Below are 13,118 nucleotides of genomic sequence, written 5' to 3'. Positions count from 1 at the left end.
AAAGTTCCTGGAGACACCGGCGCTTAAACTCTCTCGTGGCTGTGCTTTGCGAAGCGTGTGACATCATACGCTAGCAACGTGCTCTTTACGTAGTGTGCGTGAACAAGCGAACATAGCTTACATTGAGCAGCGAACAGCATGGAGCGACAAAAAATATCTGCCATTTAGATTTATTTTAGAACAGCTACGCCAACAAGTTACACCGCTGTTTGCAATACATGAGAAGTAAATGTTCCGAGGGGTTGTGATAAAGCTGTTCATTATAATACTACTAATTTAAGCACGCCGAGTTCAATAAGCTGAAGAAACTAAAACGAGACGGTACGAAGCAGCTAACTTTGGAGGAGACAGCGGAAAGAATTCAGAAATTTCCATCTAGTAGTGTGAAAGCAGCGAAAATCATTGAAAGCATTTTGAATTTCATGGTAATGGATTTGCAACCGCTGTCCGTCGTTGCGAACAATGTCTTCAGACTCCTTATAAACCACCTGGAGCCGCGGTACGACATTGTGAAGCGTAACTGAGACCTGAACTGTACCAAAAAGTCTGCAAACATGTATACGAAAAAAATAAAGATGTTAATGCGGTGAGTTTTGGGGATAATTTGACTTTGAATTTCTATTTGCACCGACTAAACTATTATATCTTTTTCCGTTTATTTTTACATGTGCAGCACAAGCTAGGGAAGCTAGTGTTTTGTTTATCTTTCGGTGTTGGATGTTAAATTTGATTTCCACTAAACTTTAGCTTAGTTTAGTGGACTTTGCTTTAATGACTAAAGCATTAAAAAGAGCTGATTCCTGTTTGAATATCTAAAGCAGTGAAGCTATTGCTTTTTTGCTCAATTTCAGCTGCTTTATTGTTTATTGTGCATTGATTTTTTAAATTATATTTGCACATAACAGTTATTCAGAGATTTTGTTTCCATTAATTTATACCTGTTTATCAAGCTAGTGAAGCTGTTTTTTTATTCAGCTGCTTAATTTGCACTTTAATTTTGAATTTCAAGTTTAAGATAGTGAACATTTTGTTTTATTTTGCTGGTTTAATAAATAATTCACAAAATTTGTGAATCATTTGTTTGTTATTTTGTTTTACGGGGTCAGGAAATTAATGTTAAGTCGAGCTTGATGTCTTGCACAGCAATGCACACAGTTTATTAAGTAATTGTGCACTTTAAAAATGTTACCTTAGTATCGGATCGGTACTCGGTATCGGCCAATACTGAATCTCAGGTATCGGAATCGGTATCGGAAGCAAAAAAGGTGGATCGGAGCATCCCTAATCATTTCACCATATCTTGGTTGTCTCTTATGTTGGTTGTATACTGTGCTGGCAGAAGGCACCATCTTGTTTGTCATTGCCTCAACCCTTATGTTATTTCTGTGTGGGGAACATTACCCTCTGGCTCGACACAGCTTCTGCTGAATATTAAAGACCTGCATGTGCCAACCATCCAACCACGCTGCCTTTATTTTCCTAGCTATTTTACTGCAGAGTTATATGTGTGACCCTGGATCACAAAACCAGTTTTAAGTAGCACGGGAACATTTTAGGTAAAAGCCAAAAATACATTGTATGGGTCAAAATTATAGATAATAGATGCAAAAATCATTCGGATGTTAAGTAAAGATCATGTTCCATCAAGATATTTTGAAAATTTCATACCCTAAATATATAAAAACTTTATTTTTGTGAGTGGAACTGATTAACAACTTCAAAGGAAATATTCTCAATATTTAGATTATTTTGCAAACTCAGATTCCAGAGTTTTAAACAGTTGTACCTCCGCCATTTATTGGCATATCCTTACAACCCATACATCAATAGAAAGATTTATTCTTCAGCTTTCAAATTACGAAAAATGTACCCATAAGACTAGTTTTGTTGTCCAGGATCACATATGGCCCTCCTTCAATTTAAAACCATATCTAGCTGGGAACATTTTCTGAAATGACATTTTCTCAGCGACTGTGGATTTAGAGATCTTCATATGGTGAATTGTAGAACAAACTGTCTTCAGAATGGATTGTTGTCTTTATCATTGAGTGCCTTTTTACTTGAGGAGACTTTTACATCTTAGCATTTAATGTCTGAAAGCACATTTTAAATGCATAAATCCTAATAAATGCATAGATCATTCCTAAAAAAAATCTTTGCTAGGAATCAAAGGGGAATATAGAACAATATCTTGGTGCTTGAGTGGTTCTTCAGAGGTTCTTCAGATGTTCTTAAGGAATAATGAGGTGATATATAGAAGAACCATACAGGGGCTTAACAGGTTCTTTATACAGAAACGGTGCTTTATGGTTCTTAAGCAGTTCTATATAGCACCTCAGTCATCCTAAAGAACTAATAAAGAACCTCTGAAGAACCACTCACACACCAAGATATGGTTCTATATAGCACCTAAAGTGGTTCCCTATGAATACGAGCAAAGAACCAGTTTAAGTGCTTTATAGCACCATTTGTTTTTAAGAATGTACAGCTGTGTTGAAACTCTACTCAATGCTGATATGTTACACTAATTGTAACTTTTCACCTTGTGACTTCGCAGTATTGCCGTGGGAGTGGGTTTCTATGGAAACAGCGAAACCAATGATGGGGTGTACCAGCTGACCTATTCCCTCTACAACGCCAATCACACGCTGGAAGGAGTGGACAGTTTGGTAAGTACAAATATAGCCCCCTTGATCGGACTATAACGAAATTTCAAACAGATTTTGACTCTCTGTCAAATGAATAATCTGAGTGTTGTCTCAAGATAAGACTGTAGGTAGACTCAGTCTGTTGTTTAGTCTCGCTGGCTTCTCCAAACCAAATTCCCACCCTGAAGGTGATCTGATGCCATTTTGGCGGCCTGCAAATATTTCTGCACCTTTTCACAACCAAACATCAGCCCATCTCCGTGTATCCTCATAGCCCTGTTGAAGAAAAATAAACGTTCCGATACTTACCTAACCAGCATGTGCAGGGAGTTTGGATGACTTTTCCAACATCTTCTTCTAAAACTTCATTAGCCCCCCACTGTCTGCATGATTTATTCTCTGACATCCATTTACAAAAGTAGTAGTTGAAGAGATATGCATCTACAGTACAGCACATCCAACCGCACATGTCTTGAAAGATTGTGAACTAGGAGTGTGTGCATCTCTGATAGGCTCTGGATTGACAAAATACTTTGAATCTAATGGACTGAGATGTTAACAATGCTCTCAAGTTGCCGTATAACATTGAAAGAGAGCTGGTGTTTGACCGGAGATCTGGCAACCCGTGTATGTTACTCCCAACGTGTTCCTGTGATTTGGGGTGGTTATAGAAAAATGCCTCAAATTGGGTTTTACAGCCTTTTATGTTTGTGCAGTTATGAAGGCTTCTTTTCATTTAGTCATTGTCCCCTTCACGGCCCCGAAGGCTGGAGCACGAACAAAACCAAATTCCTGTATCTTCAGACGGACCCGAGAGCACTATTTATATCCGTCAGAGTTTTTGTGATTTAAATGCGTAGAGCTGACAGTGACACTAAGACCATTAATCCTGCTTCACAGGCCAATTTCACACAGCCGATCGGGCCTCTCCGGACTCTGGATTGGGGTTTTAACCATTTTATTCTTGAGTGGAGGACTGCAGAGGCAAGGACTTTTGCTTGGTTATATTAGCTAAACTATGTACATTTTTCTGCTATCGACCAGAACAACGGAGTAAAGAAATATTTATTAAATAGTTTTGCAATAAAGAAATTGTTTTGGTACAGATTTTACGTACTGCACCTTTAAGGGAGGCCTTTAAGACTATCTTCTATACCTCACAGCCACATTCAGGTCAAATTAAATATGTTGTCTATCCTGACTACGGTCCATTGCTTGTTAGTTCATGCGATGACATCATCAGCAACCGCTATATGGTGACTAATGCCAAATGCATCCATCTTAGTTGAATCTTAACAACATTTGTATTGATTTGATGACCATAAACATGGCAGTAGATCACCAGCGATCGCACACATGCTCAGTTCGCTTACATCTGTTGTTTGGCCAAGTGTAGATGGTTTTGGATGAAACTTAAAGTAGTAAAGCACCAGGCACACTAATAGTTGTACTTTTGGAGTAGAGGATTTAATTCTCCATCTGCACTAATGGAGATTAATGCATCTTTTTCTGTCTCACTCAGAATTATGTTTCACACACACTTCAACTCGATCCCCCTCAACCCACTGTATGATTCATCATTAGCCAAAAGGCAAAACTGACCTGGAACTGTAGTTTGAGGGAATAATATGTGATTTTTATGCGATCTGCCTTAGAGATACGAGAGCTTTGCTGTGAAAAAAATTATGTCATGTGGCTTAAAGGGACTAGATGTATTTGATCTTTTGTTCAAAGAACGGTTCATCCTAAAATTAAAATTGTTTTGCTAGAATTGTTTACTCAAAGCAAGAGTGATGTTATTTGTTTTAAGAGGAATGCAAACGTTTTATGTGAATGGTTTTCAATGTAATTGTACTGTTATTGCAATGTTGTGAAAACTGAAAGCTCATGTTGTAGTTCATACAACTTAATTTTATTCTTCATTAAAAGTCATCATATGGCTTCAGATTTTTTTAGTTAAATTTGATATTTAGACTAAGCCTCTATACTGTAAAAAGTAATTTGTTTTTTGATGGTTCAACTTAAAAAAGATACCTGGTTAAATGGTTACATCTTTTAGTTTATTTAACTTAAAATTAAGTTTAATCAACTTAAACATTAGTAGACACAACATCAAATTTGTTAAGTGAAAGCAACATTTTTTACAGTGTATTTGCATTTGTCAATGTCATTGAGTGAGAGACCCTGAAATATGTTTGAATGACAAAAAAACATATTTCTTAAAAAAAAACACGCTTTAATATTGTGTTTGTAACATCATTCTTCTTTGACAAAACTGTTTGCTTTTTGTGACCGTTCCTTTAAGTTATTCAAGCATCAGCTCAATTTACCATAAGCCCTTGAGAATACCAGAGATCCTTAAACAAATTTCCTCACTTCGTCTTTCGATCGCTCTTTTGAGAGCAGGTCTCTCCAATGGTACAAAGTGTCCACTGTCTCAGACTGTCTGAAATCCCAGCATGCATTGCACATAATTAGCCATGAACCTTGCAACAAAGGCCTTTGGTGAAGTCACTCACGGAAACCTTCGACTTCCCAATTGAGTCTCTTCAATGGTTGTGCCCGTCTGCCTGAAAACAATGATTTAATTTGGCATCCATTACACGCAGATGTCTGTTCTTTCTCGTACACGCATGCATGCTCGCTTCTTTTTGTTCTCACGCTGTTTAGGCTGCTTTTTCAGAGGAGTCAAGAGAACATGAGATGGGAGAAGTGATTCACAGAATGTGTCTGTTTTTGGATGTGTGTTGAGTGGACTGCTTGGGTTTGGGGTTTATTGGTTCTGGGCCATAAGGTCTCTTGTTTACCACCTCCCTCTGTGCTTGCAAATGAACTGTGAGATCTCAGCTGAATCTGTTTGGCTTGCAGAGAGGCACTTGAGGATCAGGGACAAGAGAATACTAGTGTTTAGTCACTTTTATTTGTATATATGGCTGGATTGCATTTTTCTGGACCAATGCAAGCCTCTAAACTATAACAATGATTTTTCCTCAAGTGTAGGTATTTGAAGTTTTGGTTTCAGCGGGTAGCAGTGAATAAAATGTTTGACAGGGTTGAAAAAATGCACTTGTGATCATTCCTGTCTAGGGTCTCCCTCAAAAATAAAAACAACAAAAAGTCTAGTTTGAGGGCAAATGTTTTTGGTATTTGTTTGTGAAGGCTGGTGATTTATAGTCTACATTTCTTTAAGATGTGAAGGTATTTTTTTAGGATTGATTTGTATGGGTTCGAGTTGTAATACTGCGCAAACGCAAAGTAAGCGTTTGGCGCGAGTAAATTACATACAAAGTCAATGCAAAAACTCATATAGACGCAAACTCGCGGCAGGCGGTGCAATAACGCGAATCGGGCAGTGCAGTTGCCCGTGAACGTGCGTCAATCTCGTGTCACGCAAAATTTGAAAATATCTGTCTGCCCCTCTTTTTTTTCTTTCTTTCCTTTCTTTCTCTCTTTCTTTCTTTCTTTCTTTCTTTCTTTCTTTCTGTCTTTCTTTCTTTCTTTCCTTCCTTCCTTCCTTCCTTCCATCTGTCCTTTCCTTCTTTTTTTCTTTCTTTCTGTCTTTCTTTCCTTCCTTACTTCTTTCCACCTTTCTTTCTTTCTTTCTTTCATTCCGTCTTTCTGTCTTTTTTTCTTCAGTCCTTATTTCTTCCTTCTTTCTTTTTTCTCTTTCGTTTTTTCCCTCCCTTCTTCCTTTCTTTCTTTCTTTCTTTCTTTCTTTCTTCCTTCTTTCTTTGTCTTTCTTTTTTCTTCTGTCCTCCATTTCTTTCTTCCATCCGTCCTTCCCTCTTTCTTTTTTCTCTTTCATTAATTTTTTCTTCCGTCCTTATTTCTTCCATCCTTCCTTCCTCCTTTTTTTCTTTTTTTCTTTTGTTTTTTACGTCCTTTCTTTCTTACTTGCTTTTTTCTTTCTTTGCTTATCTTTTTTCTTCAGTCCTCTATTTCTTTTTTTTCCATCCATCCATCCGTCCTTTCTTTCTTTCTTTCTTTCTTTTTTCTTTACTTATTTCTTTTTCATCTAGAATAGTAAATCGTTTTTTTGTGTGGTTCAGAATTAATTTGTTCGTTTAAAATGCAAAATAGTAAACATCCGTTTAAAATAGTTTTGAAAGTTTTTGCTGATTGTTGTTGGAGAATCTTTATCATTTCAAAGAATCGCAATCTCACTGAAACGGAACACCAAAAAATAAGCAAATTTCTGCTACACTTCCACACACATCAGAGTAAACTGGATGACAGTAATGTAGACAGAAGCAGAGATCAGGTCATCCGCAAGGCAGAAAATTAATCTAACATTCGCTGAAGCATTTCATGATGAAGTGGTTATGATTGTTATATCTCACTTTCTGAAATGGAGGTTTTATGTTTTTTTTTCCTCGTCGTTTTATCCCAAAACTCTGAACTTAACAACTCAACTTTAAAAAGTAAGAGAGGATATGACAAAGTCTAGAGCAGCCGAGGCTGTTGCGGTGGATTGAGGCCTTTAAAGTCTTCTTCCATTTTTGATTTTTATGTTCAATTTGTTCTCTGTAGCTATCTTGAGAACCTCTGAACTAGTTCCCCTGGCAAACCTCCCGACATTTCCGCAGGCGTTATTAGGACGGGACCTGTGAGCTATAAGGTCATCACGCTGCTTCTGACATCTCTCCTTCTACCTCATTTCTGTCTTACTGTTTTTTTCACCACTTGTTTAATGGAGAAATAGAAATCCATATCTGGATATAGAGCAGGCACAACCACTTAGTGCTTGTGCTCTATTTCACGCTTCAGCGCTCCCATTCAAATTTAATTGCAAAAGCACAGTGCCTACAGAAACCAGAGACAATCAATTAGAGCCGCTGCACGGGGAAACAATCTGCTATCTTAACCGCTTCCTCGTATGCAATACAGCTGTGGCTTAAGAAATCCCGCACGGATATCGAGCTTTGTTCATTAGCTGAATTATGGCCAGAGATATTGTACCCCTCTGAGTTCAAATGGTGCGTAGATTGTTGCAGATGTGGCCATGCAATAAATATTTGCCAAGAAACATTCAAGATGTGTTCAGTGTTGAGTCTGAAACATCAAGTATTCTGTGTCTCAGGAAAATCAAAGAATTTAGAACAAGGCAGCTCTGTTGTGAAGATTAAATCTCATGTTCAGAGAAGACACTGGGTTCCGGTTAAACTAGGCTAACAATGTTGGACTGAGTTTCTCACGGTGTTGGGTATGAGATCAGTCTGTGTTGTTTAGCAGTGATGTCATAACCAGATGAAGGTCTGCTGGGAATTTAGTCTGAGCCATCAGTATTTGGTTTCAGGAATCAGGATATGGAGCTTTGGCTTGGAAATCCCCTAATTTTATTGCATTTGCTTTTTTCTCATTTTAAATGTTCAGTATTGCATGCACCTGTATGAACTGATAAAAGAGACACTTTTGAGTCAATATATGAGAAATTGAAAGTCACAGATACAGTGTTTGCAGCGTAAACCTTAATCCGTATGATGACTTCATTTTGTGTTAACCTTTTGGGATATCCCTTTTATTTATTTCAGTTAAAGGTTACGCAAAAATGTGTCTGTTTAACACACATTGCTCTTATTCCTCATTGCTTTTTAGCTAAAACAGGAACACACTACCATTACATATTTTTATTTAAAAGCACTTTTATTTTTTGTAATGATGTTGATTGTGTGTAACCAAATATTTATTGTTTATCTATCATGCACATATGACAGTTAAACACAATTGATTGAAGTCAAATTAACTTGAAAATGCTTAAAAGCTTTTTGATTAAGTGCTAAAGAGGCCTGATTCTTCGAGCAATCCGCCACAAGATGCTCAGTAAAATTACACCTTACATAACATGACAACATGAACACAAAACGTTCAATATATCGTGTTATTTAATGTGTGTAAGTGTCAAAATAAACAAATCCTTTGCCAAATAATATAGACCGTTTGTATGTTGTTTGTTTTATGTTTGTGGACTACCAAGCAATGCAGCAATTTGGCAGTGTTATTGTTGAATGTGTGGTGTGTTGTCATCTGCATTTAACAACAGCTTTACACTTGGTGCCATTTTTAATCATTGCAGATAAATCCATTTAAAATAGGATCAAACAAGACAAAAGAACAAAACACGATGTCTATTATAATTGCTTTGAAAATGATTTTTAGGATGCACAATAAAAAATCGATTAGCTTATGTGTTGCATATCCCCTTTTCACAACCAAAGGATTTTTGACATCTCTAACATTTGGGTTTTTTTGCCCACGCAGGTGACTGGTACTATGGGAGGGATGCAGAGCGGCCTAAAAGATCACTTGTCCCGATTGGATGAGATCTTTGCAGCACGGGGAGATTTTGTTCAGACGCTGAATTTCATGCAACAGATGGCCGACAACGTCATTAAACAGCTCCTGGGACTTCCTGATTGGGAAAAAGCAAAAGTAGACCTGACTGCCATAGCAGATCAGACGGCTTATGTGGAGTATTACAGGTGATGAGCGGGAGCCGTCATCTTGAGTTTCCCGTCATTTTTGTATCCGTTAAACCACATGATATATGGACATACTATATTGCAAAATGTTTTGTGTAAAATGTGTAAAACACTGTTTTATTAAACATTATGATATATTAGATCATTAATATATTGTATGTAGCTTATTAAAGTGAAACATCACCCAAATATGACAATTCTGTCGTCATTTACTCGCCTTCGAGTTGTTCCAAATCTGTATAAATTTCTTTGTTTTGATGAACACAAAGGAAGAAACTAGACAGATTTTTCCCCCCATTGACTACCATAGTAGGAAAAAATACATTGGTTGTCAAAAGTGTCCCAGACCTGCTAGCTGTCCTACATTCTTCAAAATATCTTAATTTGTGTTCAACAGAACAAACAAAAATATAAGTTATTTTTCCCAATATGGGAGTCGATGGGGCAAGATCTGTTTTGTTTAAAGCATTCTACCAAATATCTTTCTCTCTGTTCATCTTAACATAGACATTTATACAGCTTTGGAACAACACGATGGTGAGTAAATGATGACAGAATTTTGTGAAGTATCCCTTTAAATTTAACTTTTACATTATAAGAGCGTTATTTGAGTCGATACAGTACTGTGCATCCAGAAATCCTGGATTTGACTTCCTTTAATGGTACATAGATGTTAAATTGATGTCACAACATAACTGACAACTGTGTTCGTGCGTGCGGCTTATAGGAAGAGACACCTCCAGCTATTCCCTGACCAGGTTTCAATGTATGAAATATTAATATCTATAGAACACACTCATCTATTATGGATTAATTTGAGAGTCAGAAAGCTTTCTGTAGTGTCCACACCAGCACACATTAAAACACATTAAACTGAAGTGCAGAGGAAGTTCTGCGAAGGATAAGAACACATTATTGCCAAGTACACACAAGAAAAATGAAAATCTACAAAATATAAATTGTCCTTTATTCACCCCCAAATCATTCAAATGACTCTTTGTGTTAGTGTTTTGTGTCCATACATTGGAGGTCAAAGGGGTCCCAAATAGTTTTTGCACCAATATTCTTCAAAATGTATAGAAAGACATACAGGTTTGGAATGACATGAGGGTGGCTCTTTCAAAAGTTGGATGTAATGGTTCTTGTCATGTCACTGTTTGTTCATTGCGTACAAAAGTCTCCATCTGTCCTTGTTTAGTATTTTCTGAGTGTGTCTCTTTTCTCCGCAGGTGGTTGACATACCTGCTGATTCTGATCCTGGATCTGGTTATCTGTCTGGTTGCGTGTCTCGGCCTGGCGAAACAATCCCGCTGGCTGCTCACCACGTGAGTTCCTAAATGTAACATCACACTAGGTAGAGTTCAGTTTTGCTTATACAAAGAATGATACAAAATACATGACAACAACTATTCACGGGTCACAAAATCTGTCCAACAAGGTCAGTGGAAGAATATTCTCGTCTCTCGTGCATGCATGGGTTGATTTTGACAGAAACGTCGAGTCGAGGCGAAATTTTCCCCCAAATTTCAAACAAAAATAGTTTTATGCAAATAAATAAGGAAACGTTGGCGATGTTTGCTTTCTCAAAAAAATGTTTTATAGATAAAGGCACGTCATGGACATTTGAATAGATTTTAATATGTGACGGATAAACTTCAGACAGGAGTTTGATTGGCCGCTTTGTCTTTGGTGTAAACAACATTAAAAATCTATTATTTCTATTAAGTTTTTCACAATTATATGTTTGGTTGTTTTTATCATTTGCATTCTGCATTGGTTTTGTTTTGTTCATGACACCGTCAACTCTGTGAATGGTTTGACGTGTGATATTTCTCTTTTTGTTTGTGATTGTACAGAATGATGGTGTTTGGTGTTCTCGCTCTCATCCTGAGCTGGGCGTCTCTTGGAGCAGATGTGGCAACTGCAGTGGTGAGTTTCAGCTGTCAGACCCGATGTTCAGTCATGACTTGATGACATCATCATCAGACTTATTGAGACTCCAGGTCAATAGGAAAGAAGTCAGGCAGGTTTTTTGCTAACACAGATATAATAAAATCTCCTTTTAAGGTCTATAGTTGCACTGCACATACACATCTGTGAGGGTTCCTTCGTGTATGCGTGCATGCGTGCATGGTTTTAGGACTTGAGGCTGGTCACAGTGAGTTTATTGATATCAAAAGCTTGATTATGCGGCAAAGCATAACAAATGACAGTCAACTGCTGTCTGCTTGCCCGAGGGAGGCGATAAACTTCAAATGTAATTCTTTTGATGTGTGCGTGTGCATATGTGTATGTGCATGTGTGGTAGTAAAAGAAAAAGACTGAAATGCAGTGGTTTAAACTGCATAAACGGAGGAAGAGGAAATGCAGAGCATTTGAGAAAAGGGCAAAGAATGTAAAACTGCTTTCTCGTATTTTACAATCCACACATGGTCTGTGATGTTTTCTGGTGAACAGAAACCAAACCTATTTCCCCTAGGTTTACTTTAAAGAATGCTGTACTAGAATCCTGTTTTTTCAGTCCTGTTGAATAGAAACGAAAACATGTTAAATGAGTCAATATTCCTCCCTAAAAGCACTTACTTAAACCACTTTCACCCAAAGACAAAGGGTTTTTCCTCTAAATAACAGATGCAGTGCAGTGGAATGAATCGGACACACGGACACGGGGTCTCTCCACACATTTTTAAAACTTGTCTAATGCTTAAAAAAACGTGCCACTGCAAACATGGTTTATTACTGTAGATGACTGTATGAGCTTTACTGCAGTCCAGGGGCATTGCCAATATGAACGTTTTGTGCCCAAGTGTGATTCATTTAACATCTAAATCGTCTCGGTTTTCAATTCTCAACTATTTCTCACTCAACTGCTCATATTTTCTCCTACTTATAACTCTAACTAGCACTTTAATTGCTTTTGCATGCCCATGTACTGCTACCCACAAACCAATTATACGCCTAGCATGACCAAACAGTCTAAAACAATCTAGCGTGCGAATATACAAACATTGGAACACTGCATGTAGATTTTGTGCTTCGTTTTTCATCAAGGTAGCAAATATTTCCCTTATCAGATGCTCATTTTGTGAGAAATCTATCTGATACTGTAATGAACTCATGTTTCCTGCCGGCGATAGACAGAAGCACGCAGGCTTTGATCCTGTCTTCATAGCTAATGAATTTCTATAGTGTATAGAAAAAATGGTATTGCGCTTCTGGAGTTTCACAGGACGGGGATTTGACTTTAAACTTTGTGTTTTGGGAATGAGAAGAGATTGTAAGGGATGGTTTGAGTTTTAAGCCCCAGTTGTCCAATGGTGGAGACTCTTAACATTGTTTAAGGATATACAGTGCTGCTCAAAAGTTTACACACCCCTTACAGAATCTGGAAAATGCTGAAAATTGAGGAAAACTTGAGAAATTTTGAAAATGAAGGTTTATTTTTAGTTTAGTTCTAACTTGCAGCAAGTTATTTTATATTAAGAAATGTTAACACGAAAGAAATGATAACATTAAGTTCACGCCAAAGAATAATAACAGAATTTCTGAAAATAGCCAATAGCCTAATTCTTAATACTGTGCATAAAGTTACCTGAACAATGACAGTTTTTATGTTTTGTCATAGTTGTTGGCGGGTTTATTGTTTGCCTTGAGTCATTAGACTGTCCACTGATCTTCAGAAAAATTATACTCGCCTCCAGAATCTTTGCTTTTTCAGCATTTCTGTATATTTGACTCATGTCCAGCAGTAACTGTATGATGTTGAGATTCCTCTTTTTACATTGAGGACAATCAAGAAACTCACACACAACTATTACAATAGATAGAAACATTAAGTGATGCTCATGAAGGCAACACGATTCATTTAGAGTCAGATGGGTGTAAACCCAAAAGATGGTTTTGGTGTAAAAAATGTATTTCATTTCCTGAGAAACATGTAGGTATTTTTATCTTCTGAAGGACATTACTAAATGAAAAGATAAGCTCTATA

General features: G+C 37.2%; 1 protein-coding gene across 5 annotated transcripts in view; it reads left to right on the top strand.

The window, feature by feature from the left end:
• The window catches only part of ttyh2 (tweety family member 2), a 45,622-nt gene that overhangs the window by 25,046 nt on the left and 7,458 nt on the right, over nt 1–13,118 (top strand). For 4 of the 5 annotated variants that reach the window (XM_056771054.1, XM_056771055.1, XM_056771056.1 and 1 more), the window contains exons 3-6: nt 2,558–2,669; nt 8,907–9,127; nt 10,357–10,452; nt 10,984–11,056. In XM_056771054.1, the coding sequence (XP_056627032.1) occupies nt 2,558–2,669; nt 8,907–9,127; nt 10,357–10,452; nt 10,984–11,056 (502 nt within the window). Of the gene's footprint in view, nt 1–11; nt 587–2,557; nt 2,670–8,906; nt 9,128–10,356; nt 10,453–10,983; nt 11,057–13,118 lie in introns of those variants that run through there. The other variant, XM_056771059.1, reaches the window with a different exon arrangement.

Source organism: Triplophysa dalaica, chromosome 17, assembly GCF_015846415.1.
Source record: "Triplophysa dalaica isolate WHDGS20190420 chromosome 17, ASM1584641v1, whole genome shotgun sequence".
NCBI lineage: Eukaryota > Metazoa > Chordata > Actinopteri > Cypriniformes > Nemacheilidae > Triplophysa > Triplophysa dalaica.
Note: the sequence above shows the minus strand (reverse complement) of the source record. Positions and strands in the feature narration are given on the sequence as shown.